At 47.1% G+C, this 26,602-nt stretch overlaps 12 protein-coding genes and 1 non-coding gene across 15 annotated transcripts; 4 read left to right on the forward strand and 9 right to left on the reverse strand.

The window, feature by feature from the left end:
* Positions 1–210: 210 nt before the first annotated feature.
* TSTA_030980 (short-chain dehydrogenase, putative) lies at positions 211–1,224 on the reverse strand (the record flags this gene model as incomplete). Its single annotated transcript, XM_002480222.1, has 4 exons — positions 211–500; positions 563–708; positions 774–857; positions 923–1,224. 4 exons carry the CDS (start codon positions 1,222–1,224, stop codon positions 211–213), a joined length of 822 nt encoding a protein of 273 aa, XP_002480267.1.
* A 944-nt stretch (positions 1,225–2,168) lies between these two features.
* On the reverse strand, positions 2,169–2,963 carry TSTA_030990 (uncharacterized protein; the record flags this gene model as incomplete). Its single annotated transcript, XM_002480223.1, has 5 exons — positions 2,169–2,326; positions 2,392–2,510; positions 2,596–2,732; positions 2,796–2,830; positions 2,882–2,963. The coding sequence occupies 5 exons, from the start codon at positions 2,961–2,963 to the stop codon at positions 2,169–2,171; spliced, it is 531 nt and encodes a 176-aa protein (XP_002480268.1).
* A 410-nt stretch (positions 2,964–3,373) lies between these two features.
* TSTA_031000 (FAD-dependent monooxygenase, putative) lies at positions 3,374–5,003 on the forward strand (the record flags this gene model as incomplete). Its single annotated transcript, XM_002480224.1, has 4 exons — positions 3,374–3,669; positions 3,728–3,999; positions 4,053–4,417; positions 4,467–5,003. 4 exons carry the CDS (start codon positions 3,374–3,376, stop codon positions 5,001–5,003), a joined length of 1,470 nt encoding a protein of 489 aa, XP_002480269.1.
* Positions 5,004–5,319: 316 nt separating this feature from the next.
* On the reverse strand, positions 5,320–8,766 carry TSTA_031010 (uncharacterized protein; the record flags this gene model as incomplete). The annotated part of the gene is made up of 9 exons (XM_002480225.1): positions 5,320–5,802; positions 5,870–6,361; positions 6,422–6,956; positions 7,015–7,310; positions 7,544–7,650; positions 7,879–7,927; positions 8,255–8,360; positions 8,518–8,606; positions 8,704–8,766. 9 exons carry the CDS (start codon positions 8,764–8,766, stop codon positions 5,320–5,322), a joined length of 2,220 nt encoding a protein of 739 aa, XP_002480270.1.
* Positions 8,767–8,932: 166 nt separating this feature from the next.
* TSTA_031020 (uncharacterized protein) lies at positions 8,933–9,548 on the forward strand (the record flags this gene model as incomplete). Its single annotated transcript, XM_002480226.1, has 2 exons — positions 8,933–9,459; positions 9,485–9,548. 2 exons carry the CDS (start codon positions 8,933–8,935, stop codon positions 9,546–9,548), a joined length of 591 nt encoding a protein of 196 aa, XP_002480271.1.
* A 39-nt stretch (positions 9,549–9,587) lies between these two features.
* TSTA_031030 (ankyrin repeat-containing protein, putative) lies at positions 9,588–11,051 on the reverse strand. Of its 2 annotated transcripts, none has more exons than XM_002480227.1 (3): positions 10,948–11,051; positions 9,972–10,877; positions 9,588–9,907 (listed from the first exon to the last, which is right to left on the reverse strand). In XM_002480227.1, exons 1-2 carry the CDS (start codon positions 11,030–11,032, stop codon positions 9,982–9,984), a joined length of 981 nt encoding a protein of 326 aa, XP_002480272.1. In that variant the 5' UTR covers positions 11,033–11,051; the 3' UTR covers positions 9,588–9,907; positions 9,972–9,981. The 2 variants fall into 2 exon arrangements, with proteins under 2 accessions (XP_002480272.1, XP_002480273.1); XM_002480228.1 differs by having other exon boundaries at positions 9,972–10,882.
* A 2,103-nt stretch (positions 11,052–13,154) lies between these two features.
* On the reverse strand, positions 13,155–14,711 carry TSTA_031040 (uncharacterized protein; the record flags this gene model as incomplete). The annotated part of the gene is made up of 4 exons (XM_002480229.1): positions 13,155–13,585; positions 13,646–13,755; positions 13,802–13,936; positions 14,058–14,711. The coding sequence occupies 4 exons, from the start codon at positions 14,709–14,711 to the stop codon at positions 13,261–13,263; spliced, it is 1,224 nt and encodes a 407-aa protein (XP_002480274.1). The 3' UTR covers positions 13,155–13,260.
* A 770-nt stretch (positions 14,712–15,481) lies between these two features.
* Positions 15,482–17,408, forward strand: TSTA_031050 (efflux pump antibiotic resistance protein, putative; the record flags this gene model as incomplete). Its single annotated transcript, XM_002480230.1, has 5 exons — positions 15,482–15,798; positions 15,853–16,011; positions 16,066–16,227; positions 16,275–16,793; positions 16,850–17,408. 5 exons carry the CDS (start codon positions 15,482–15,484, stop codon positions 17,406–17,408), a joined length of 1,716 nt encoding a protein of 571 aa, XP_002480275.1.
* A 500-nt stretch (positions 17,409–17,908) lies between these two features.
* On the reverse strand, positions 17,909–19,678 carry TSTA_031060 (MFS transporter, putative; the record flags this gene model as incomplete). Its single annotated transcript, XM_002480231.1, has 2 exons — positions 17,909–18,426; positions 18,451–19,678. The coding sequence occupies 2 exons, from the start codon at positions 19,676–19,678 to the stop codon at positions 18,086–18,088; spliced, it is 1,569 nt and encodes a 522-aa protein (XP_002480276.1). The 3' UTR covers positions 17,909–18,085.
* Positions 19,679–20,180: 502 nt separating this feature from the next.
* Positions 20,181–20,951, reverse strand: TSTA_031070 (glucosamine 6-phosphate N-acetyltransferase, putative). Its single transcript, XM_002480232.1, has 2 exons — positions 20,595–20,951; positions 20,181–20,506 (listed from the first exon to the last, which is right to left on the reverse strand). The coding sequence occupies exons 1-2, from the start codon at positions 20,888–20,890 to the stop codon at positions 20,266–20,268; spliced, it is 537 nt and encodes a 178-aa protein (XP_002480277.1). The 5' UTR covers positions 20,891–20,951; the 3' UTR covers positions 20,181–20,265.
* A 325-nt stretch (positions 20,952–21,276) lies between these two features.
* On the reverse strand, positions 21,277–22,766 carry TSTA_031080 (alcohol dehydrogenase, putative). 2 transcript variants are annotated; one of them, XM_002480234.1, is made up of 2 exons: positions 22,708–22,766; positions 21,277–22,628 (listed from the first exon to the last, which is right to left on the reverse strand). In XM_002480234.1, exon 2 carries the CDS (start codon positions 22,552–22,554, stop codon positions 21,433–21,435), a length of 1,122 nt encoding a protein of 373 aa, XP_002480279.1. In that variant the 5' UTR covers positions 22,555–22,628; positions 22,708–22,766; the 3' UTR covers positions 21,277–21,432. The 2 variants fall into 2 exon arrangements, with proteins under 2 accessions (XP_002480279.1, XP_002480278.1); XM_002480233.1 differs by having other exon boundaries at positions 21,277–22,766.
* A 523-nt stretch (positions 22,767–23,289) lies between these two features.
* Positions 23,290–26,327, reverse strand: TSTA_031090 (uncharacterized protein). Its single transcript, XM_002480235.1, has 5 exons — positions 26,233–26,327; positions 26,072–26,176; positions 25,334–26,010; positions 25,063–25,287; positions 23,290–25,002 (listed from the first exon to the last, which is right to left on the reverse strand). Exons 1-5 carry the CDS (start codon positions 26,239–26,241, stop codon positions 23,412–23,414), a joined length of 2,607 nt encoding a protein of 868 aa, XP_002480280.1. The 5' UTR covers positions 26,242–26,327; the 3' UTR covers positions 23,290–23,411.
* A 108-nt stretch (positions 26,328–26,435) lies between these two features.
* On the forward strand, positions 26,436–26,583 carry TSTA_031100. The gene has a single exon. It is a non-coding gene; the product is annotated as a tRNA-Leu (tRNA).
* The last annotated feature ends 19 nt before the right edge of the window (positions 26,584–26,602 follow it).

Consider the following 26,602-nt stretch of genomic DNA (forward strand, 5'->3'; position numbering starts at 1 on the left):
CTTGAGTATATATTATATTACCCTACTATTCCAGATCACGTAGTCTGGCAGTAATTACGCGTAGCTGTGATTCCCAGTGCTCTAAAATGATGCCACTGGTCTGAGGGTAGTTTAACCTCAATCGTTATTCCATACTGCATCTGCTCCACACCGTCATTGCATTTTATAATAAGGTTCTTATTCCATTCGTGCACAGAGAACCATCTCTGCTCACATTGCAACATACCCGCCATCTACTGGCAGAGCAATTCCCGTCACCACTGCCGCATCATCACTGGCCAAAAACACAGCGCCACCGGCAACATCTCTTGCGTCGAGCCAGTCACCCCAAGGTGTTGCCTTGAGAAAGGCTGTCGCAGCTGCCTCGTCTAGGTCGCGGGTCATGGCTGTCTTGATCAAACCGGGACAGAGAGCGTTGGCGGTGATACGATCGCGAGCGTAGTCGAGAGCAATCTGCTTGGTCAAATTGAGGGAGGCGGCTTTTGAGGCATTGTAGGCACCTGAAAAGCATTAGCATTTGGAAATGAAGTACTGATAGTAGGCTCATAGAAATTATACTGACCAGCGCCACCTGCTGAGGCTACCAGACCCATCACGCTAGAGACATTGATGATACGTCCTCGACAGCCCTTGGCGTCGAGGTTTTGCTTTAGCATCTGTACAAGGGCATGCTTACTGCCATTGTACACGCCAGTAGCATTGATGCGGCTAAATGCTAAAAATCAGCGGCTCAGTCGGTACTTAATCTGGTTAGGACAGCAAATCAAACTGACATGAATCTGTTCCACTCATGATCAGGGAGCTCATGAAGTCGGATGCTTGAGTCGGAGTGACCGATGCCCGCGTTGTTGACTATTCTACGCACAAAAACTTTTAGCATGTTCCGTACGGCACTGAAATTCTCTCATTGGGGGCAACTCACACATCCAGCCGTCCTCCGTCCTCAACTGCCACCCGTATAACTTCCTTGACCTCCTCACTTTCGCCCACGTCACACTTGATGAATCGTGCCTTCCCATCGCCATAAGTCTTACAGATCGCCTCATGAGTAGCAACGACCTCGCCGTCACTACCTCTTCTCGGCTCTGGCTGCAGATCTGCACACACAACCAGCTTGGTGCCGTGCGAGGCAAAGGCCAACGCGATGGCTCGGCCTAATCCAGAAGACGCACCAGTGACCACAGTAACTTTGTTATGTAGACGGGGAACGGGGTATGCAACCATGGTGAAAGAGGAGGTTATGATATTGTCCAATTATGAAATCTGAGTTGAAGGAACTGGAGAACGTTCTTAGATAGGGATGTTTCAGATAGGGGCAAAGTCAGAAGGTCAATTGAAGCTTTAGTAACCTAAATCTTTAACTTAAACAAGCTCTGGATTGTTGTGGGAGTTGACGGGGACTGACGTTAGAATTGGGTCTAACCTCTCAAGATTAAACCTGCTAAAGACGGAGCAAAGCTCTTAAAGAATGGCCTTCTCCATCTACCACTTATGAACGATCATTAAGATGTCGTCAAGCCGTCTCTTTCTTTTCCGTAGAAGCCTTGTTGCAGATGTATGACGGTACTTCGGGGAGCCTCCCACTGAAGCTCTTCCCCTGGCTTCCCTCGGGAAGTCGACCTCGGTGTGTTTCCCGAAATGGTTCAATGTTTCTCTAGCTTGAGAGATCTTCGGTGAGACGACCGAGCGTTGTGGAGGGAGTTGACTGACGTATAGATAAGCTACTATTGATTATATTTTAACAAAAAGTCACCCTAGTAGAAAAGTTGTAAGTGTAGTTTTAGCGCTCTAGTATGTTAAATACTCGAAGACAATATTCTCTAGAGACACCTTTATTCTGTAAAGCTAGAATCTCCATTTACGAAAAATAAGGCTTTAGAGCAAATACTATGACTTACAATATACAACTTGTCTGCCAAGGAATACAGGAATATTCTTCATTAACCCTATGGCGCTACTTTTCGTTATGGAGGTACACAGATTACTTAGTATTTCCAATACGAGTTCATGGTGTTTGTAGGGAATAAGTCAGATTATCAATATAATGCTCTGTAGTCGGCGTTGTGGCCAGCAAAGAGCTGTTTTCCACAGGACGTCAAAGTCTCCTACCCAATGGGTACATGGACAAGCTTAGTAGCAACAGCTCCCTTCTCTGCCATTTTCGATCTCTACTCCATGCCTGTTGCCGCTATGACTCTCGAGATGCGAGTCTCGACCTGGATTGCCCTTGTTTCTTCGTTCACAATCATGCGGCTGTTTCCGATGAATGTCATGTTCTCGAGTTCCTTAAGCTTCTCCGATCCACAGTGGAAATAGTGTGTATTGGCTATTAGGCGAAGGTTAGCCTTGACAGGCAGAAGCATCATCTTTATAGAAATAAAGGGAACCTACTGCTGGCACCAAATGGGATAGTTTTGGATGTGGGCTCCATGTTGAAGATGCTCAAAACATCCTTGTCAAGCGTCACGACGCCGTGGTAGGGAAAGTTGATAGTCTCCCCATCCTCGGTCCTATGAACCCTCTGTTAGCTCTAACCTGCAGAGTTATAGATACATAGCGCTGCTAGGCTATGGGACATCTAGTGGATTCACTTACTGTGCCACGGCCTTCACATCAATACGGGCGTGCTTCTCGTCGGAGTCAAAAGAGAGCCAGTCGGCGCCGTGGAAGATTTCGGCTTTAAAGGCCGGCTCAAACCCTTCGACGGTCTCAAGCGTTCCTTTTCCAAACTCCTAACATTCGGTTGCCCTAGTCAGCCTTGGGGCCTTGATCCCGAAGGAGTATTCGTGTCTTACAAAATGGATAAGAGTTGGGCCATTCTCGCGCACTCCTACAAAAGGTCAGATTCGCCGAGGCTAGTTAATTCACTTGGCCAACTTACCAACCACGCGCTTTGCGACTACGTCGACCACCTGATTTATTGCTGGCACGACGGTCGGATAGTTGACAGTAGGGGCTCCCATTGTGGCGTTCGTTAAATTAAAGTAATCCAAAGACGATAGACTGTATAAACTGAATGATTATGGTTACAATAGGAACTTAAGCTATAGGGAATTCTAAGCATATTATATCTCTAACCTTGATGCCGCTGTGTCTCTCTCTGGTAATCATGTATAGTTGTCAATATGCAGATATTTCGGCCCGAGCACCGAAGAGCTACGTGCCCTAAGTTCCTAGCCTCGGCGTGGGGCGACCGAAGCAGAAAATGCATTGGGTTAAAGCCATTATCTCGTTCTCGGAATGAGAGCCCGTAAGCATCTCTAGCATCTCTCATATGGAGGTCAAACCTTGTGATAAGTACATAGGGTAAGCCTAGCAGCATTCGCAGAATTCTCAGTATGATGTTGTGGCTGCACGCTTCCCCGAATACACAATGGGAGACCAGAAGCCTTTTCGAGTTATCATAGTAGGTGGAGGAGTTGGAGGCCTTGCTGCCGCTCATGCCTTTGAGAAGGCCAATATCGACCATGTCGTCTTGGAGAAGGGCGAAATTGCTCCAGCACGTGGAGCCAGTATTGGCATCTACCCACACGGAGCCAGGATTCTCCAACAGTTCGGAACACTCAAAGCTGTTGACGACGAAACGTACCCAATAGAGAAGGCCAAAGATCTCCTACCTGACGGAACAGTCTTCGCCAACAGCGATCTGTTCAAATTTTTGAGACAATAGTATGCTTGAATGATGCCAGTCAGTCGGTCTTTCAGAGTGGAAGCTTACGATAGACAGCCATGGGTATCCAATCCCGGTCTTAGAGCGCAGGCGTTTCCTAGAAATCATGTACGAGGCGCTCTCTGACAAATCTGCCGTCAAGCCGCATACCGAGGTTGTGGACATTATCGACTCAGAAGATGGTGTCAAGGTGGTACTCGCTGACGGAGGCATTGAAGAGGGTGACTTGGTGTTAGGAGTCGATGGAGTCCATAGCCTGGTCAGAAGCCTTATGTGGAGGAATGCCAACACGGCTGTTCCAGGAATGATCACTGCGAATGAGAAGAAGAGTAAGATTGGCTCCCTCATCTGATAAGCCGCCAAAGCTTACGTCTTGTGAAAGGTCTCTATGCCGACTATAGTCTTCTGATTGGTTTCAGCGAAACAAAAGCGGAGATGAGCCAGAGCGATCTGACTTGCACTCACTACCCTGGAAAATCGTTCTTGGTTATTGGAGGCAAAAAACACACGTTCTGGTTTGTATTCTTCAAGAACGAAAGAGTGCACTGGCCCGCCCTCCCAAGGTGGACCAAGGCAGATGCAGAGAGACGCGCCGCTGAATGCATGGACTGTCCCATCTCAGAAACTCAAGTTTTCGGGGAGCTCTGGAAAACCGCCATCCGGACTGAGCTTGTCAACGTGGAAGAAGGTCTCTTCAAACATATGTTTTTCGGACGTGTTGTTCTCGCCGGCGACGCTGTCCACAAGGTAAGCCAAATCACCTGAACTACCTGGTTGTCCTAACATCAGAGTTCAGATGACGCCGAACATTGGACTGGGTGGTAACTCTGCTATGGAGAGCATCGTCGTCCTCACTAACCTCCTCAACAAGGCTATAAAGGAGCATCCACAGGGTAAACCAGACAGGGCGGCTCTTCAGAGTTTGCTCACTGAGTACCAGAAGGAACGGCAAGTGCGAATGCGCCAGTTTATAGACTTTTCCTCTCTGGCAACCAAGACTCAGGCTTGGGAGAACCTCTGGTATAAGATTCTCTCCCGCGTCATCCCTTTCTTGCCGGATGACACCTTTGCAAAACAGGCCAGCGCTCTATTCAAGGCTGCGCCCAAACTCGACTTTGTCCCTGTACCCGGGAACCTAAAGGGGACGGTGAAGTGGGATGATGAGGTGTTGGAAATAAAGAATAGGAAAGTGATATCAGCACCGTCTCTGGGTGAATGGACACAAAGTATGTTAAGATGGACCGTCAAGCCTATCCTGAGCTTGTGTGTAATGTTGTCATTCCTTTTTGTGGTTCGAGGATCGAAAGCTAGTGAGGTGACTGAAAGCGCTTGAAATACGATCTGACGTCCTAGTGTTTTTGGCTGTGGCAGGTTGGCTTGCTAGTCTTGCGAGGGTTCTGATATCAGGTCAGGAGTGTAACCTTAGAATGTTGTCCGAGCTGCCCACATAGGTAGCATTTTCTCAGAGATTCTATATCTCAAATTTACGTTGCTAAATCTTCCTATCATCTAGTTGCACAAAAAAGCTAGTATCAAGTAAAATTCATGGATGTCTATTTAGTATATTCTATCACGCTTCCCATAATCCCCCATTTCGTTGCTCCTAGCGTCGTACTGCGTTAACATTGTCAAACGTCCGAATATCATGTCTAGGTCTTGTTCCTATCTTGGGCCCCATTTTCAGCATAATTATTTGCCACGTATTTTCCGTCTAGTGGAAATTCGACTCGGCCGATAGGTCGATCATCTGTCATTGCCTTGCCTCCTTTCAGCTCGTCATAAATTTGAGCTTCAAATGTACCCGCCATGGGGTTTGATCTTTTGAGCGCGGAGAGAGTGCTGAGTAGGAAATCAATATTGTGCAAGAGTTCGAAGCGACTTGGGATCAGACCCGAGGCGTGATTGTTGATGGTTGCGGGGGATGTACCGTCAAAGTGACTGATATTCATGTTTTTGCTCTGCTCTCGGCTAGCAGAGACCGGCAATGATGGTCGACCATTCGGCGAAAGGGACGGCTTCGATGGGGTGCGCATAGGCATGATAGGATGCCCGTTCTTGCATCTACTAGCATGCAACTCTCGAACATAAAATTGTGCGGCAACGTATATCGACCATACTGTATAAGGATTGGGCTGTATAACAATCAGCATTTCTGTCTGGGAAACATTCGATAGAAGGCTGAAGCAGAGATAGACTCACATTAGTTGAACCTGCTTGATCCCGTATCTGGTTTATCATACTGGTAAGTTTCATGGCGGCCATGAGACACTTGGTCTCGCTCTGTGAACTGAACGCCCGCGTTGAGTTCGTCTGGGACTCACGCACTACAGCCGCGTGATGGAGACAGATATAGATTGCCTGAATCCTGAGAGTCACACACAGTGTCGCAGGTTCGGTCATAGAGTTCTGCAAAGTAGGTTCTACATGCTGAGTGAAACCCACCTGGCTGATGCTTTCAGTAATGTAATAATGATGCATCCAAAAGTCATAGCTCAGGTAATCCTCCCCAATCTCGACGAGAGCAAAGTCGGCATGCCTCAGACTACGGATATGCAGCGCGCTGGTGATAATTAATGCTTCGAAGCTTGAGAGCTTTCGCGCCATAGGTAGTCTGAGTGTGTTATTAAGGGTGGGCCGGAATGGCGATGTATGGTCGTCGCCCCTATTTTCATTTGGCAGCAAGGTGGTGATCTGGAAGATGTTAGTGGGTAGGAACAACCTTGGAAGATGGCGAAAAACATCACATCATACCTCCTCCATATAGTTGATTTGCGCATATGTGTTCCAACCCACACTAATGCTTGTAAAACAGCAGAGAATAAAAACTGACCAAAAGGTCCTTCTGCGCTCCTCCAACTCTTCGGGATCAGTAGTTGGCGCGACATAGAGCCCCGACTGTCGCTGTCGAGGTGAACTATATTGCGCATCCATTTTGTGCAAGCCAAACATTTCGGCCATCCACATTGCGCGGTTAACTCTGCCCCAGGCTCTTGAATAAAAAAGTTGTTTCAATTCATACACCGCGAGAAGGATGCATGCTTGGAGGGCAGCAATGGTCATGAAAGGATTTCCCGTTTCAGCGTTTTCAAAATATCTCCGCGAAGTATCATACAACTTGTTTTGCAAGTGGCGATACGCAGGAGAGGCCGAGGCTCCGTGGGCAAGGACGATGAATTTTAAGCTCAAGGATTCTGGTCCAAGGGGCAAATGATCCATCTTTAAGAGGAAGCTGTTCTTATCCAACATGTAACAACTATGATCTGTCTGGTCAAAGTAGGCCTGGTATCTACGAATAATCCAGTCAGCTTTGCAGCTCAACGTTTCAGCATCGATGTCGTACGTACAATTCGCGTGTAGTGTGGGGGGACAGTTCACCTCCCAAATCATCGCCATCGGGTATTGGTCTCGTCCCGATCTCTATGTCTATACTGGGCCAGCTGAAAGAATGAATCTCAGACGACTGGACGAGTGCAGTAGCAGATGTCTGTATATCAGACATCATTCCAAATTCAATTTGAGACTCCGGAAACAGAGCCACAGCACCGTCGTTGTCGGTACAGCTGTCAGCATTATCCGGGAGACCCAACAGCCCTGGAAAATCCATCTCTGTCCCTGAGATTATGTGATCTGGATGCATATCCTGAGGCGTCAGTTGTGGATAACTAGACTTATTTTCGGATGCAAGACGTTGTTCCGCATTCGCTGTTTTGCGATAACCACATTAGTCCCTCTTTGCAATGTGAGGATTAACCCATCCCTAGATGTATCTGACTTGGGAGGTAAGGGAGGACAAACACAAGCGATCACTCAGCTTACTGATCATGAGAAGCAATTCGTCTTTCTCTTGACCTGAGCTTCTGGCAGCAAACACACACGCGCTACCCCGACGCAAACAATTCTGACAGCTCGGTTGGCCTCCATCGCACTTGACTTTTCTTTGCCGACACTCCGTGCATGCAGCATGTCTTGACCCCATACCACTACTCATATTGGATTTAATAGTAAGTCTTGACGTCCTACGGGAGTATCAGGAGACCACGGCTGACGCGAATACGAAGACTGCGGAAAAGTCTGTTACTGCTGTTGCTGCTACTTGTATAGGGTCAAAATAGAAGGAAGCTCATTTGTTATGTACTCGTGAGGCTTATGAGGTTATCCTTGCTACTATGTATCATTCCCCCTGCAGGTAAGCTGATACGTAAGCTGACAGGTAAGCTGACCAACGTGGCATGCCCACTCTTTACCCTTGACATTTTCCTGTGCACTCGAATGAGGTGTGTCCGGAGATTAATTATGTGCATTAGAGATAATCTATACTCTTTCGTTTCGCACTTGCCAGGAACTTAGTCTACATATAGCTCCTAAAAGCTACCTAGGTAGCGGGTGGAGCTGCATACAGTCGAGTGCTGCTCTAATTGTGTTGACCGAAGAGTCATATTTCTTAAACCGATACTGCAATATCATGCACACGTGCATGGAGGGGGTACGGTGCTGTCGACTATTAGCGGAAAAAGCTATATTGAGGCTGCCTTGTTCTAAATGCCATGGGACTATTTGTATTAGGGTTTACTCACATGGTCATACCAGTTGAGTGGCACGAGGTATAGCCTCATGGATTCCATGGATGGCGGCCCATGGCGGAATGCGTCTACGAGTATTATGTAGGAATAGATACATAAGATTTACTACACTACACAGATGAGCGAGGTGTTGAGTCAGTAGTATATTCAGTGGAATAGTAGATCTGGGATCTCATTATGCCCGGATCTGGCTCAGTTTGGGGCTTTCCAAGGTTCTTTTGATTCTAACCTGCCCTGGGCCCTCAGTTCACCATTACAACTTGAAACTATTTCACTTTTTTGCTAGCCTTCGATATGCGATCCTCCGTGTCCCTCTGCGTCGTCTTATTGACGGTGGGTTCCGGGTTTGTCAATGCCTACAGAAGACTAATTGTTCGAAGGATGGACTATCAATCTGACCATTAGCAAACGAGCTTTTACACCAGATAATTAGTGACCTTTCGCGTGTAGTACAAAAAGAGCTCCAACGTCTTTACCGGGCCGAGGCCGAATAGCGTCGACGCTGGCCTTCGGCATTATCGCCGACAGATCACGCTAGCATCTCTCTTGCTTTCACTCTGAACAGCTTTCAAATATGTAGAAAAACGGTTCGTGCCGTTTCTACAGGATTTTAGCATGCTGTCAAACAAGCAAATGAATACAAATAGGTGCACATTGTCCAAAGGTTCCATGATTCCAGACCATGTCTTCTCCGCCTGACATTAAGGCCCTTCTCGACCGGAACAAATCCCAGATCCAGACGTTCTCCTCCAAACCTTTACTGAGCGAGGCTAAAGCCGCTGGAACAATTCCGCCATCGGTCATAGTTATCACCTGTTGCGATATTAGAGTTGATCCGGTCGAGTTCCTCCATCTCAAAGCAGCGTCGGACGCCGTCATCCTTCGAAACGTAGGTGGTCGTGTCGGTCCGCTTGTCAATGATATCGTTGCTCTTGATGTTTTTATTGGCATGAAGGAGATCATGGTAGTACACCATACGGACTGTGGGACGACACATTACAGCGATCAAATGATCCGCGAGGTTGTCAATGCGCGAGTCCCTGGGAGTGTTGGCCAAGATGGCACGTTTGGAGCCATAGAAGATCTCGAACAAAGCGTTAGGGATGATGTTGATATTCTCAAACATTCTCCTCTTGTGCGCACTGAACTAGCAGAGCATACGCACGGCTTCATTTTCGATATAGAGTCAGGATTGGTCAAGGCTGTGCAGTAACCTGGATGAAAGAAATAACAGAACGTACTCTCAAGATCCAGCACTAGTGCAGATAAGAGTCTTAATTGAGGACATGAAGCGATGATATTCTACAATCACAACAGGTTATATATTGCTGCACTCTGGGAATGTTTGCTTAATTAAATATCGATGTGTACCCAGGTAGTTAACGGCTCATATTGCCATCATAGGGGGAGAATTCCCATAAATACATTAAACCGTGTGTCCCTGAGCAAATACAAAAAGCAACGCTAGGACAATTCTTGCTCTCATATAATAATCATGCTAATTTCTCCCCAACGTAGTGAGCCTGATGCCACAAAAGTACTCAGAAATGGCAATTGAAACAGCACACGGCTGAGGAAGTAGCGATAAGTTATGGAGGCGAACTCCATCATTCCTAGTTTCTGCTGACTTAATCAAGCTTAGTTTCTCAGCCGGGAACTGATGCGTCCAGTTATTAGTGTCAGAAGTGGGTAGACTTGCGATAAAGGCTGGAAAGACCTACTCTTCCAGGGTCAAGACTTCATCGTCTCGCAATTATCATAGTCAAGGTCAAGGTCATCGTCATCCTCACTACTCATCTGTCTACTTATTCCTATGGCCGCGTCTAAGTCCGCACCTTCCTGTGCTAGGAACCGAATCACTTCCTCACATTCAGCATGCGCTGCGAGATGCAGAGGGCTTCGGCCTTCATGATCGCGAGCGTCTAAATCAGCGCCTCCTCTAAGTAACTGCGAGACAATATCTAGGTGCCCCGCATGTGCTGCGTAATGCAGCGCCGTACGTCCGCAGTTATCTGTCCCATTGACATCGACCCCGGAGAGGAGCAGAAATTGTACGATTCCTAAACTGCCCCGCTCAGAACTGATATGAAGTGCTGTCTTGCCTAGGTTCTGTGAGCCGGACTCGCTCGGGAAAGTCCCCGAACCCCCAAATACCTTTGAGCCCTCAAGGTGGTTACTTCCTTCCTGAGGCGTCTTGGAACTTTTAATAATTCGAGATGGGCTAGGCAAAGAGCGCAGTGTGGGCGAGCGTATGGACCTGCGTTGCGACTCAAACCCTGATGTCAGGACCAAGCTTGGCATTGTCTCGTCCATGTTTCCATATATATCCATGTAAGACGTTGCGCTAGCCAAATTATCCGGTGGCCATGCGGGCTCTGATTCAGTAAATGCCCGAGGCTGATGTTGCGTAATCTCGGCCTGGGATCCGACAGGTTTAGGGATGGGCACATCTGATGTGTTCTGATCAGGAAAGATGTTCTCTGGTCTGTTCAAGGGTTTTATCCCCGCGCCGCCGTGATAAGCGCCTTCGACAGAAACTCGAGGCTCGCTACCCTGGTTTCTCTGGCTCTCTATCTTTTCGTCCAACTCGCGCATTCGCTTTTGTTCCAGCTCTGCCTGGCGTTTGCCTTGCCTCACATGGTGTTAGGTGAGTCGATTCCAAACATTGCATTTGCTTAGTCGATCTCCATCACTTACGGTGGTTTCTTTGCGCAATGCGGTTCTGATATCTTCTTCGCTGTACGGCCTCAATCGCATCTTGTGGATGTATTTGGTTGTTCATCTTTATTCACCTTGACTCTACCTCCACGAGGACGTGGCATAGGATGAGTAGCGAATCTTTATTAGTAAACTGTACTCTGTATGTGATAGTTAATCGGCAAGTGCATGGCTGAATCCCGTGGGGGCCGTTTGGTAAAAGGCTAAAGCCTCCATATGACTGCTGTCTCCAATCCATTTACTCTGAAATGGCTGCGCGGCTTGGCGAGCCATCTGTTTCTAGCCAGCAACCTCATTGCTACTATGCCGTATGGTGTTATTATCCCCTGAATGTGTTGGTTCTACAGCCAGTAGCGCCGTAGGAGGATGAGTGAATGATATTTATTACGCCCGGAGGGACTAAACCCTATAGGACACTAGTGGGCTAATTACATGCTTTTCCTCAGATCTGGCTTGAACCCGCGACAGGGCATAAATTTTTCTCATAACGTGGGTGCTTGATGTTTGGATACTTTAGTCGTTGCCGATGATGGTATAGGGATTCCCTTATTCGAAGTGTTGACTGGTAGATGATCTTACAGGTTATTTTCCCGAGTGTGCAGTGTCCTATCTTCGGCGGAGGAACGGAAGGGAGGTCAAACTTCCTCGAGGACCGACCTGTTTCCCGCTAACCCTAATATATGTAATGCGCTCTGCCTAAAAATGGTAAGCGGTAAAACCTTTATGCGAGGATGCACTATTCCATACTAGGGTTAGTTAGTATACCCGCTAAACCATATCCGGCTATCGACTCACTCTAATCTCCGACCGCCATCCAAAGAAGGATAGGTAATTGTACGTACAGTATTAATAATTATTGCTAACATGTTCGCTAACATGTGTATATAAGGACATGCTGTTTACACTCCTTCTTCCCCTTCTTATCATGATTTTTAATTGCTCCGCTCAGTCCACTCAATCCGCACGCAATCCTAGTATGGTAGGTGATTATCTGCTCTTTTCCATGCACCTCCTTTCTCATTAGGAAATATTCCCCGACTTTTCATGCACACCGAAGATGTCTGATATGAAGATATCCCTGTAAATCCGTATTTCATAAGTAAGGGCGCTGCAGACCGGCATGTCTATTGTCTTCCTCTCCCTTCTCATACATATTTCTTCATTTGCAATAGCCCTATAGGACCCTCCCCCCACAAAAGTGGGATTGGGCCATAACTATTTTCTCTTCTTCTACACGTATTTCTAGCTATCTATAACCACTGAACCAGCAACACAGGCCCCATTCTAACTACAAAATGGCCCTAGCTTGCAGTGGGACTGTGGCTTCAGCCCACCGCGGGAGTGCCGCGGATCTACTTGTTAGAAATAAGAATCAAAAGTTAAAATGGTTATGCATACCGTAGGATTGACTACATAGAAACTGGTGGATACTAGAACGTGGTTATCAGCATAGATATGCATGTACAGCTGTAATCCACAGATTGCTGTCTTCAATCTGGTTCCAAGATTGGGGGCCAGCATCCGTTGATACATGTACGGTAGTAGGTAGTATCAATTGTTAGAAGCCACTTAAGTATACCTAGGTAGGATTGACATGAGCATGAGCTAAAACAATACGTTACGGCCTTACCCCCACCCCCACCACTGGAAAGACTTCAGCATGCCCTACGTCGTATTGATAATAAACTTGCGTATGCATACTCTGATGGTTAAATCGGAATTTCCAAGACAGCTCTGGAACAGTGGAATGATGTTTTGACGGTGGAAACAACTAGTTCGACCACCCACTAACCCTATGTCGGGAAAGCTTTATGAGATCACCTTCTTAGTAATTTAGTAGTGCTCCAGATATTAATGAAAAAAATAATTCCGCTACAGCTTTTCTTAGGAACTTTAAAACTGCCCCGGGGTTTGATTGAGACTTTCCGCCCCCAAATATAACGCAGGGTATGGGCTCCTACAAGCCTAGCCAAGCTCGTGTATGAACCAATTAGCAGCCCATTGACGGGCCGGCGAGCAATCTACGGAGAGGTCTGCTTAAGTGCTGCTCGTAAGTACTGATTATACTTAATGCTAAGCGTGGTCCTAGGCTTGTGTTTAATCTATAGAATCTCGTACGGGCTCTGCGAGCAAGCTAGCTCAATAGTTGATAGGCTCTGTAGTAAGACGTGCTGCAGATAACACGGCCAAATCAAATTGAAGCACTCAGTTTCGTAAAACGAGACTCCACCGTGACCTAGATCCTATTCAATAAGAAAATAAAACTATGAAAGTAATAGTATCAAGGTGTCCTCAATCCTTCGCCATCATCGCAGCGCTCATACTAAGTATAATACCAAGATTATCCGCATTAGCATTCCAGGTGTCCAATTTCAGCCTGCCGGACCCCGTATCGCTCTGCTTACAGGCATCAATGAGGTCTCCAAACACGTCTGGCCCATTCCGCGGCATGGACTGGTACATCTCATATTCTGCCTGCCATGCCGAACGTGTTTTTGCTTCCCAAAGTGACTTGGGGGAACATAGGGGGAGATCTTGGAAGCCACTGATCGTCTCGCACGATACGCCAGTCTTGATGTGGATCGTCTGAGCAATGAGGAACCACACTAATGCAGTCCTAACATTTTCAACTGTTAGTTCCAGTTAAAATTAACCGGGGAGAATTTCATGTGATTACCTTCTCTTAGATTCGGCAAAAACCCAATCTTCCCAGCTGCTACTCGGGTATAGTCTCTCATCTTGGCAGAACGGTTCGTTGCACAGTTGCACGAGGCTCTCGCAAAGGATCTACTTCAATTAGAAAAAGTCTTAGCGGGGGAGCAAGATCGCATACCTCATGAGTGACAAGCATTTCAAGATTCATACCCTGGTCCATTTTCGAGTCATCGATGATTCGCATAATAACATACATAATCTGGGCTTGTATAGCTGCGAGAAGGTCTTCTCTAGAGAATTGGCGTTGGTCGTTCTGTTACAAAATTAGCTGGCCGTCATTTCGAAATGAGAGTAGAGTATCTTCTGCTACTGGTCATATCCGGACTAATAACTTTGACTGTAAAAGTACATGCCGGTCTTGTTTTGGCCCGTACCTTTTCAATAAAGGAGCGCTGCTCTATCTTGACTATGCGCCATAAGAAAGGCTTGCTCTCGGTATTATGAGAAGCAAAGATCTGTGCTATGCCCATGCAATTGACAAGTGGCTCAGGCAAGGAAGGCTCTATACCACCTGAGGGACGATACCAGTGGCCGTGTATGAAAGAAGGAAGTGTCTCTGTACGAAGCATCATCAGTGGGTAAGTACGAATCATCTGTATGACACTAGTTGCGATGAAATGCGAGACGGGGTCTGATATCGGGAGTCGGGCTAGGAAGTTTGATTCTGGTCGCTCATAGGGCTGTGCAGGCCCGGAAAGAGTTGAGGAATATCCATCTCGAATAGTCAAAGCAGATGACGGAAGTTTCTGGGGTTGAAGAAGATTCTCAGGGTCAAGATTGGGCGAAACGCCGTCGGGATTACAGAGGAGAAATGGCCCGCTGGAGGTAACTTTCGGCATCGGGTCATTCAAACGGGGCAGGCTAGTCTTAAGGGTTTGTGTAGAGATATCACCAAGTGCATCCCAGTCGATGTCGATTTGCGCTCCGACTGTGTCCGTTGTCCCGCCAGATGGGAACAAGTCGTTGAAGGTGAAGTCATCTCCCGTCAAGGATGTCGAGGAGAAGGCTGGCACATTGATTTGCGCCATGTGTTGTTCATCGCTTACTTGGTCTGTAGGTATTGTAGTCGCCGTGTCGTATACGCACTCAATGCCCTTGTTGGTGCATCGCAAGCATTGAGGCTGGAAGCTGCACTTTGCTTTAGCAGCACTGCAAGCTCGACATGACCTGACACGAGTCCGACGCCGATTTTTGGCTCGGCGACAGTATAGAATATGGCGATTATACGATGTTTCTAGCATTCAATTTTCAGTATACAATGTAACAGAGTTGTGAATAGGATTAGTTCACCCTTCAAGAACGGCTTCTGACAAAACCCACAGAACCGTAATGAAGTCGACGCGGATGTTTCATGGGACGACTCGAACGGCGTTGATATGGAATGCATGTGTCCAACGTGGTGAGCAAGTTTATCCAAGAATCATATTTTCCATGAACTCGAGAGAAACTCAATTATTTCTCCATTCTGTCATTTGCTCTGGGAGGGAGAATGAGGCGGAGAAGACTGCTGACAAAGGAATGAGATGCCGGAACAAAGTGGCCGCAGTCGGGGTAATTTGGCCGGATGACAATGAATGCATCTCAACAACCGGCAAAATTGTAGGAGAGACTTACTAATGAACATCGCACTTGTCAGCTTTGTCATCCAAAGAGAATTAGAGAGCTATAGATGTCAATGCTATGTCGTTACGAGTTTCAGCAATGTTTTTATTTATAAACTTTATTTACCCAAGTCTATGGCACAGTCGCATTCCAACACATTGCCCACGAAGTTCTATGCCCTATTGCCCGATCCACCATGAGTTCCACAGAAGATGTTAAGGAGGTAGTCCAAAGTGACTCCTCAAACGACTCTGGTGAAGACATCGAAAAATCACCTCGCTTGTCCCCTACGACATCTCTGCAACCGAACAACGACAGCCCGAGGCCGGTACATGGCTTTAAATGGGTCCTAGTCTGTGCTTCTCTCTACATCGGAGCTCTCATCTATGGCCTTGATACCACCATTGCCGCAGACATCCAGGCCGCTATCGTCGAACGATTCAATAATGTCGAACGTCTTACTTGGGTTGGCACCGCTTTTCCTCTGGGTTCTGTCTGTGCCATATTACCTGTGTAAGCTGCTGCACTCCCCTTGGATTGACATTGAAGCTAACTTGCTGGTTGAAGTTCTGCCTTTTACCATAACTTTGATCTCAAACCCCTCTTCGTTGGAAGTATTCTGCTCTTTGAAATTGGTTCTGCGCTCTGCGGTGCAGCACCAAACATGGACGCATTGATTGTGGGCAGAGTAATCGCTGGCCTTGGAGGTTCTGGCATCTTTCTTGGGTAAGTTCTTCAACAAATATAGTTTACTCACTCTCTGCTTATACATTCTGCTAGTACTCTCAACTTCTTCTCCCTCTTAACGTCTGACAAAGAACGTGGCCGCTATATCTCGGGGATTGGCGTGGTCTGGGGAACAGGTGCTGTCCTTGGCCCTGTAGTAGGGGGAGCATTTTCCACTTCTTCTGCAACCTGGCGATGGGCATTCTACATTAATCTGTAAGTTACTCGATGAACCAAACAATTCTGCTTACTGAGATTTCCAGTGTCATTGCGGCGGTGTGTGCACCAGCGTACATCTTCTACCTCCCGTCAGTAAAACCACCAGGCGCGCCAGACACCTCTGTTTTCGCAAGGCTCAGGAATCTGGACTGGATTGGCTTTATTGGAGGTACTGGAGCAATGCTATCCTTTGTGATGGCTTTAACTTTCGCTGGCTCGATTTGGGCCTGGAATGATGGCCGTACAATCACAACATTCGTTGTTGCTGGTGTGCTCCTCATTCTGGTGCTTCTCCAGCAGTACTTTGTCCTATTTACCAACCGCCCAGCTCGCATGTTTCCCCCACGCCACATTCTCAAGGATAGCACCCTAATCCTATTAAACATCGTTACTGCCGCGGGTGCGACAAATATCTACGTGCCGGTTTATTACATCCCCGTCTATTGCTCGTTTGTGCATGGAGACTCAGCACTCATGGCTGCCGTCCGCCTGCTTCCTTATATTTGCTTCCTTGCGTCCATGAATATGCTCTCTGGCGCGTTCCTTCCGCGGATCAGTTATTAGTAAGAGCCATTATCTGCTATGTTTCTTCTTCACAAGCTGACGACTTTTCTTTTAGCTGGGCGTTGTACTTGTTTGGTGGTATCCTCATGACAATCGGGGGTGCTACTCTGTACACTGTCGACATCGACACTCGTATGGCAAACGTCTATGGATACAGCGTCCTTCTGGGTGCTGGCACTGGCTTGATCTTCCAGGCCGGTTACACAGTTGGAGGGGTCAAAACTATGATGAGAACAGGCTCTGGCTTGGATGTCCAGCGTGTCATTTCCATGCTCAACCTTTCTCAGCTTGGTTTCCAAATGGGAAGTCTGCTTATAGGTGGCCAGATCTTTCAAAGTCTAGCGATGAAAAACCTTACTCGTGTCTTGCATGGCCTAGATTTCTCTCAAGAGGATATCAGGAGTGCCGTTGCAGGAACACAGAGCACCCTATTTGCGTCTCTGACTCCCTCTATGAAGTCACAAGCCATTTCGGCTATCATAGATGCCATCAGCAAAGTTTACACTATTAGCATTGCGGCCGGAGGAATCACAGTGATCTGTGCGCTGCTGATGAAAAAGGAGAGGTTATTCAAAACAGCAGCGCCGGATATGGTCGTTGCAGGTGGAGCTTGAAATTGATTCCTACTATCCATTGACACCAAGCTTCATTTGTCTTTCCTTTCAGACTTGTATAGATTGCCAGAGGAACTGATGTATTGCTGTGGACTATATACGCTGACCCCTGATTTTGGTTATCATGTTCGTCTTTGTAAAAGCGGCTTTCGAGATCTATAGATTTTGTCATTGATTGTTACTGCTTATTCGAATAGTCTTCCACCAGAGAGCTATATGGTCATCATGATTTTCCTTATTAGTAGCCAGAATATGGTCAAACTTCAGGCACTTGTCCGATTTCGCAAACGTCAATAATGGCTAGGATAGGGCCCAGTTCCTCCTTAAGGGTTGGAGTTCATATCGGCGCTAAAAAGTGATGAGATCAACGACTTGTTTAGACTGTGAATGTCTTTAGAGAGCGAAAAAGGGCCACAATAATGGATTTGCAAGAGCAAAAGCGTCGAATTTGACCATGACTGGTAAGGTATCTAAATAGGTATGAGTGTACACCATCATATGAACAGCATGTAACTTGATCGAGGCACCGAAATAGTACCCATTCAATATATTCCAGTCATAAGGCTCTATCTGTAATATATATGCTCGAAATCTCCGATGAAAACATGCTATGTACATGTACAAAAATTGCAACTCCCTGCAGATAAAAACCTTTTGTCCCGACACAACAATGCAAATTAATCATCGGATCTGGTTGTATGAGCAGGCAACCTGACCCTCCAGATGATCAAACCCACAATACCAAAGAGACCTGCAGCTACCATCCAGGCCAACCCTATCCAGAAACCATCCAATTGCAACCCCAAATTGAAGAAGCCAGTCATTATCGGACTAGCCAGAATCATACCCAAAGCCTGAATAATCTCAATCAATGTATATAAGCGAGCCGTCTGGTCACGATGGATCATAGTGGTAACGACCGAACGGGTAGTATAGACGAATCCAGCACCCATAGTCTGGATGACGAGGAAAAATATCATAATAGCAATATGTGGTGAGAGGCCCATGCCCAGAGTGCCTATTAATAGGCATAAGACGCTACCTTTGGTAAGAATCATATCCTTGGTACGACCGTCAGCGCCTCGCTTCTTCTGTAAGTACCACGAAGCCAATGGCAGTATAGCAACAAACAGAAAAACCATCAGGATTGATTTAAGCGAAGTGATCATGTTTGCTGCCGCAAGGCTCCATCCATATCTGATGGAGACATACTGAATCAGGAACCATGCGGTTCCTCGACTGAGTTTGTAGACCAAAAAAGCTGAAGAGAGCAAGACCACTTGTCTGTCTTGGAAGAAGAAAGTGTATGCGAGGAAGGACGTCTTGATTTTCATCCAAGCTGAGCTTGGTGGCTGATGTGCTGCGCCGGTTGCTTTCGCAAAAGGCAAGATGCCTTCCTGCTCTTCTTCATCTACGACAGTCGACAAGTCAGACATTTCATGCTCAGAGTAGTCCGGCTCTGAGATGGCGGAAGAGAACGCATTCTTGGTTTCCGGCAGTGTCAGGCCCAGACACAGACCAATAATGATAATGCCCCAACCAATAAGTAAGGGTCTCCAAGGCGAGAACAGCATTAACCATGATCCGAGTGAATTACTCAGAAACTCGGAACCCATAACAACGACGCCAAACTGAAAGAACATGGCCGATCGTTGTTGCTCCGTCGTGACGTCGGCCATCATTGTCCATACCAACGCGGACGCGACAACTAGCCCACCGCCAAACAGCCATGTCAAAGCCGAGAACCATATTGCACGAAGTGGAAAGATATCCGACCACCACAGCACAACTCCGCTGACCACCATGTTGAGGATAAACCCCGGGATACTCAGCATGATTGTGGGCTTTCGTCCAATCCGATCGGCCAGTAAACCGTAGGGAATAGCGAGTAACACGCTAGTGATTCCATCAAAGAACTCCATGACTCCTTTGATTGTAGCAACCTCGCCTTGAATAGCTGACGATTTGCATTGATCTTCCGGCACTTCTCCATCACTTCCGAGCTTTGATGGATCATGCTCCCGGTACCAGTTTTTGCAGACGATCGACTCGAATATGCGTGTAAAAGGGCCGTTTGTCATTGCGTTCCCCATTTCAACTAACAGGATAATTGCATATAGGGTAATCATGAGCCGGATCCGCAGCTTCTCGCGAGACGCATTTTTCTCCTTCCGGGATGGCCGCTCGTTCTTTGGCTGGCTCGGGTCAAGAAATGGCGCATCTTCTCGGTCCGCAAAGCGATCTTCGGCATTGTCCTGTAGGGCCTGCATGATTGTCCTTTCTACTATATAAATCAGATACGTGTATCCTTTATCGTCTTCAATAGCCGTCACGTCAAACACGAGTCAGGGTAACGGCCCGCACTAATCGGCGATTTTTGCACAATGAAAATGAAGCGACTCAAGGATAAATGATACGTCATTGACCGCAGCAGTCAATTTTCCTTCCAGAAGTCACAGCATTGCGCGATATTCCGGCTTGATTTGAGCGCGTTGAAGGAGGGAGTTGAAGTAGGAAGTAGGCTAAGTTCCAGTTGAGTTTCACAGCTGAAGCATGCTGCGACACAGCCCGGATATAAATACGTTAAGCTTAGAGGCAAGATCTCTACACCCGAGGACTCGGCTTCAGCTCCGAGCCAATGATGCTTGCTAGGATGAGTGGGTTGGGTATATACTTGAGCCAATCATCCACGCTTGTATCGGATTTTATCCGCGGCTCCCGGGCTGGGTTAGGGTTTATATATATTAAGCCCTAACCCTAGAAATCATGTCTCCATCCATAACATTTCACTTTCATTACCGCCAGATCTTAGAGTCACTTAATATGTATCATCATCCATTCGCCTTGTATACAAAAGTTACCAGTACTCGCGGAACTTCTCAAAGTGACACGACATTTCCGTCCCAGCCTTCTCGTAACCACACTTCGCATAGAAACCTTCATTATGAGGCGCGCAGTTCAGTATCGCCTTGACGCAGCCGGCATTAAGGGCGATGGCATTTAATGATTTCAAAAGTCTCTGACCAAAGTGTTTCCCTTGGTGATCCTTGGCTATTGAGACATCTTCAATGTGTCCGGTGATGCTGAGGTTATGGATGCTATTAAGAAATTAGCAACTGGTTGCTACCCATGAAACTAACAAGAGAGAGCAGGCGTATGAAGAAGGCTGAGGAAATAGATACTGACAATTTCTTCTCAATAACAACAGTCCCCGTTCCAACGATGCGATCTGCGGCATCATCAACGATGACCACGCAGTAGTACCAACCCTTGCCATTCTCCTTTTGCCAGTCAAAGCGTTCATGGTAGTCGTTCTCGCTTATATCTCCGGTCCAAGTCAAATCTTTAAGACATTCGAAGAATCCACGATGGTAATCATCTCGTGCAAGGGGGCGTACTGTGTACCCCGCAGGATACTCCGATTTGATTTCGGACGGGATCAATGAGGATGAGTCGAAGAGGAGGTCAAGAGTAGACTCCATTTCAGGGCATGAGCTTGTGTTACCGTGTCGTCTTGATATACTGCTGGCTTCAACTGTGGATGAGTCAACAGTCTTTTTATGTGTCTTTGGTTTCTCTTTGCCAAGTCCATTGTTACCCCACAGTAGCCAATCTCTCTTGTGGGGAGGCTTTTGGGGTTACGTACTAGGCTTCGTTTGCATATTGTGGCTGAATGCTCTCAGCATGTATATGGTCAATCGTTCCAATAGACATCGGACTTAATGATCTTCCATACAAAAGGATAACTATCATACTACAGGAGATTTGATGTCGTAAGCTGGCATGGCAAGGTATCCATTGGTCTCGGTCAGTCAGGCTGATCAGCCAAGAGAGTCCCTGTCTAGTTGTAGAAAAGGCATAGATGATTCGGAATAACAAAGGGGTATATTGAATATTAGTACTAATCTAAATATAACAATCACTGGAAATCCTGACAAATCAGGCTTACAAGAAGTAAACTACGAAGAGAGGAAGTGACTTCTCTCTAGGTATCGCCGGTGGTGTACGGTGAGGAAATGGTGTTCTATAATGTGACAACCAGTTTCTGAGCCGAAACCCCCTTCCTCAACAACCCAAATCCTTCCTGTACATTCTCCAACCCATGACCGACAATTTGTGGTTCCGGAGCCGCAAGATAACGGCCCTCAGCCAGAGCCTGAGGAAGGAAATCCGCATAAATAGATTTAGCCAACGAGGTCTTCTTAATGTCACTTGCATAGACAAACTTTGTACGAACGCCGGTGCGTCTTGTCTTCACCCATAATGCTGCACCGCGGCTCATTGTGCCGAGCAAGAATGGGATGAGTATGAATCCGGCTAGTTTCTTGTCCTTGGGGATATCGGTTGATCCCACGTCGGTGACAAATTTCACGCCTTTGGTCTTGCTGATGACGTCCACACAGAGGGATAGAGAGCCAACTCCGATAGCGTAAGCACCGGCCACAGTCTTATCTTTTAGGGCTGCAACCAGATCCTTGACGATGGTCTTGGAATTGTAATCGAATACTTGCGACGCACCAAGCTTCTTGACGTAGTCAAAATTCTTGGGTGAAGCCGTGGTGTATACTTCATAGCCGGCAGCTGCAGCAAGCTGAATTGCATTGCTACCCACGCTCGTTGATCCTCCCCAGATCAAAAGAGTTTGACCAGTTGGTGCCTGTGGCGGTACAGTGGGTAACTGCAAATTAAGGAAATTCTTCTGGAAAAGTCCTGCTGCAGCAGTAGACACGCCAAGAGGCAAGACAGCGGCATCCGGAAATGACAAAGTAGATGGAATAGGCGAGGTAAAATTCTCCAACACAACAGCATATTTCTGGAAAGCGCCCTCGGCGGCCCTGTTTCGATCCTGATCCGATCCACAGCCCATAGCGAGGACGCGGTCCCCGACTTTGAATCGTGTCACTTCACTGCCCACTTCGACTACTTCTCCAGCTATATCGGCACCAAGCACGAAAGGGTATTTGATCCAGGTGAATGCGAGGTGGCCGGTTTCCTGGAGCATCCAGTCCATAGGGTTGATGGCGACGGCGGCATTCTTGATTACTAGTTCGTTGGCAGCTGGTTTTGTGTAGGGAGCTTCTTTGACTTCGAGGGGTTTGGCGTTCTTTTCATTGATCCATGCTGCTTGATTACTGGGAGCTGCCATTTTGTCTTTGCCTCGCCGTCGCACAACGATATGATGGTTCAGGGATCAAGATGAGGAAGGGGTAGCCAAGCGACCTAGGTAGCAAAACTTAGAGAAAAGTATGATAAACCTCGAACAGAAGAGCATCCCGGCCAGAAGAATATTTATACGTACATCCAAGGGATGGGTCGACACTCAGTCTGGCGCGGGCTGGTGTGCTACATGCTTTGCCCGAATATTGCGACCGGATGTAGAGAAATTTGTAACAAGCCATACTTTAATACACAATTCTCGTACGGGAAAATGCAAAATTGCTCACATTCGCTCCGATTCCGCAGTTTGATTATCACGCAAACAACACACTATTAGAAGCGTGTATCCACTGTATCAATCATGGCTCTGGAATAGGGTACTTTCCGCGATGTTGTAAGATGAGTCCGATATGCCGACTGACTATTCATAAGTTATTAGTTGGACCAAAGAGTTGATCTCAACTATTGGATCCTCTCAAATCGATTTTTCTGCATGGGATGTGCGGCCAAACTTGGGTTGGTTCTCTGTAGCCCGGCAAATAGTTTTGGAATTAATTCCCCGGTGTCAGCCATTCTCGGAGCTTCCACTCGGTCTTTTATTTCCTTTTTGCTGTTGTGCTGATTATTTTCTGGTCACTGGTCATATTAGTCTGAAGAGTGATAATATGGAACTCATCAATTTGATCTTACGTGAGGTATGTTTTGGGTCATTTCTGGAGGAGCTCAATCACTCTATATGCTTAGATTGAATAAACGAGAAAACAGTTTCAACTGCCAGAACATAGAGGGGTATTAGTATGGCCAGATTATAACGATAATAAACAGATGTAGAATCCAGGCGGCTCTTTATGCATAACCCGCCTCCTCAAATACTGTAGCCCTAACTTGCACCATGGCCGCTAACTCCAGGATGAACTCGTATAGGATAACGGCATTCGTAAGAATATGCCCAAGTGTAACAACGGTTTCAATCTGGGCTGGTGATGAATCGTCACTCGGTTCCTCACCACCTTCAGCTGCTTTATCAACCTGTGTCTCTCCAGCATTGTGCTTGTTTTCTTGCTGAGAAGGGGTTAGGCGGTCTGTAGTTTTATCAAGGCGATACGAGCTGGCAAGTCTTTGGCGGAGGTCCTCAACCGCAACAGGACGTCGAGTCGGAGATGAGGACATATGTGATTGGATGGATGACTCACGCAAAGGAGATCCGATCGTACTGCGTGGTAGAGAGCCTGGGGTGCTCGAAAGTGGTCCTTCTTGGGTAATGCTATTACTGATAGGTCTGCCGCGCGGAGAAAGAGGTGCCTCCACAGACCGCGTATTTGGAGCTTGTGAGGGTTGACGAGATGTATTGACCGAGCGTTGATATTTGGATTTATCGTCATCATCGTCACTATGTAAGAGGTCTCGACGAGCGGCGACTAGAATATCAAAATCTGGGATATCCCTCCTCCAATCTTCGAGATGTTCGGTAAGTTTCCGTAAAGACTTCGAGATGCAGGACTCGTCCCCATCTAACCAGGTCGCTGGCGCCAGACTAGCCATGATACCTGCTAAAGGGTCAACAGGCCCAGACCGTTCGTCGTGGATGTTGGAAATGACCCCCTCCGTTATCGTCGAAGAACCTGTTGCTGTAGGCGGCAATTCTGATTTGTAATTGTAGTTTGAAGGATCAACTAAGAGCCATCCGTTGAGTGAAATTAGATTTGATGAAGCAAGACTGGTGATGAGCTCAGTCAGTCCGAGGTTTACCGTCACACTGTTCGAAAAGAATCTATCCAGGAGATTCAGAATCTCCTTGAAGATTGCATCATCCAGGGAAAGATCGAGTGGTTGGTCGGCCGGCCCATCCAAGATGCTACTGTTCGGGGATGGTATGAAAAGACGAGATTCGAGGACGACTGTGGCATCTTTGGAGTAATGTTCAAAAGACTCATTCAAGGATGGATCGTCGATAATGCTTGTTGCGAATGATAAATACCTGCGAAGCTCTTCATTGAGAGCACCAACGGTACGCTGTGGCCCAGACACCGGGTCCTTCGTTTTGATTAAAGATCCTGCAAAAGGATGATGTCTGCGTACTATGACCGTCAATAAGTGCAAAGTCGCTACAATTGTCTCTTTATTTTGTGATTTGATGCTCATCAATATCAAATCAGCAAGATTGAATAATGACGGGGACGGCTGTTGTTCCTCGGCTTCTGCCAAGGTGGCAAGCATGTCTAGGGACTTGCGCCGGCTGACAGATAAATGCTTTTTTTGTAGATCCTGAGAAACCTCCAAACTCGGCTCGGCATCAGTGGGACTCGCCATCAAGAATCGAAGAGTGCGGTGAGCAAGTTTCGGCTGATCAATGGATTCAAGCACTCGACACAGATACGAGAGCACAGTGGAAGTCGACCCACCCTTCATGTCCGATGATTCCAACAAAGATGGATACCTTGCTTTGTCAGTGATTCAGTGCGCCAAAAAACAGTTCTTTGACCGGGAAAGTCCTTACAGAAGCTGTTGTAGGAATAGGACCTCGAAATGATCTAAAAGTGTATCATTGACTTCTTTTGATTGACAGTGCTCTACCGTATCCTGCCAAAAGAGCAAGTAGGATATGAAAGAATCGACGTCAGAACGCATTGTTGCTTCGGAATTCCGCTGGATATCGTCGTTCTCATCGGAAAGTGCTATAATTGTTGGGACATTTCCTTCAACAAATGTAGGATGGACATTTCTATGAGGCGTTAGTTTTTGGAATTATCAAGACCGACACAACGTACCTGCTCAGTTGACTGTATACTGCTCCGAGGCCCGTTGCCATCAAAGTGGCTAAGTCGCTTTCAATCAACCATTTCTCAAGTATCCTCGAACGAGTCGCGGTTTCAATAAGATACAAAAGGCCTGTACGTGCAAAGTCACCTGCACGACCTTCACGGTGAACATAGTCTACCAGGAGGTAAAAGAGTGGAAAATCATCTTTGCGTGTGACACCTGCAAACTGCTCATCCTCTTCTAGCTCTCTCTCTGGCAGTTCGGCTTGTTTTGGGATAAACCACGCAGTCAAGATTTGAGGACGCAGACGAATATTGTTGGCAACACCGAAGAGCAACTCGACCAGCCGCGACTCTGTATCATCCGTACGCACCGAGTTTCTTCGAACAAGGTCAACCAAGGCGCGTGAAAAAACACGGTTATCGACAATTCCGTCCACCTCGCCATCAATCAGCGTATTGAAGAAGACTGCCGATGATCGTACCAATCCTTCATCCCGATAGGTCAAAGCCAGCTTCGTGACCGTCACAAATATTTGTGAAGTGGATGCATACGACAGGCATGGATGGGGCGCAGGCCCTCTGGATTCCTCGGTAAGAACGTGGTTCAAACGGTCAACGCAGGCCCGCGCCTGAGACGTCGCGGCAAGCTCGTTGGAAGGGGAGTTGCTCGTCCGCCATATTTGCTTTTCCACAGTAACAGTCAGAGAGAGGCCCATCTTGTTGCGAGATAAGGCAATGACTTACTTGCAGAGTGTTGCAGGATCTTTTAAATGCTGTCAGTCGTTCTACGGGGCTGCTTGTTCGAGGGGTTTTGGAAGCAGTACGGGAACCGCCAACAAGCCGAGACCACTGTTGAACAACAATTAGCAGTCTTGAAGCATGTGTGAGTGATAAGCAATGCATACAAAATCCATTCTTTATGTCCAGGGGAGCATTTCAGGAGACGAAGACCATCATAGGGTAAGCTCCTTACCCCCTGTGATACCAATCAACGATGGACGACAGGTGAAGCTTAAACCCGCGTCTCAAGCTAAGCCATTCGTACCACTATCTACAGATTGCAAAATTGCGTTATAGTTCAGAGAAAAGATACTCTCACATGTAACGAGGCAAGATGGCCGAGCGGTCTAAGGCGCTGCATTCAAGTGAGCTTGTAGGGGCAAACCCCTATAGGGTACACTGTGCCGGTTTTACCGACCGCGCACAGGGATTTCGCAGTCTCGCAAGAGGCGGGGGTTCGAATCCCCCTCTTGTCAACCTAATTTTTTTTCCCTA

Source organism: Talaromyces stipitatus, genomic scaffold (assembly GCF_000003125.1).
Source record: "Talaromyces stipitatus ATCC 10500 scf_1105507295541 genomic scaffold, whole genome shotgun sequence".
Lineage (NCBI taxonomy): Eukaryota > Fungi > Ascomycota > Eurotiomycetes > Eurotiales > Trichocomaceae > Talaromyces > Talaromyces stipitatus.

Bases quoted from the DNA above. Each gene is read 5' to 3' on its own strand.
- TSTA_031080 (XM_002480234.1), bottom strand. From the start codon at position 22,554: ATGGCAGCTCCCAGTAATCAAGCAGCATGGATCAATGAAAAGAACGCC.
- TSTA_031070 (XM_002480232.1), bottom strand. From the start codon at position 20,890: ATGGAGTCTACTCTTGACCTCCTCTTCGACTCATCCTCATTGATCCCG. The intron at 20,507-20,594 runs GTCAGTATCTAT...ATTTCTTAATAG, and splicing joins GTTGTTATTGAGAAGAAATT to CATCCATAACCTCAGCATCA.
- TSTA_031030 (XM_002480227.1), bottom strand. From the start codon at position 11,032: ATGAACAACCAAATACATCCACAAGATGCGATTGAGGCCGTACAGCGA. The intron at 10,878-10,947 runs GTAAGTGATGGA...ATGTGAGGCAAG, and splicing joins CATTGCGCAAAGAAACCACC to GCAAACGCCAGGCAGAGCTG.
- TSTA_031090 (XM_002480235.1), bottom strand. The intron at 25,288-25,333 runs GTACGTTGTGTC...AACGCCTCATAG, and splicing joins GTATACAGTCAACTGAGCAG to AAATGTCCATCCTACATTTG. The intron at 25,003-25,062 runs GTAAGGACTTTC...TGACAAAGCAAG, and splicing joins CTATTCCTACAACAGCTTCT to GTATCCATCTTTGTTGGAAT.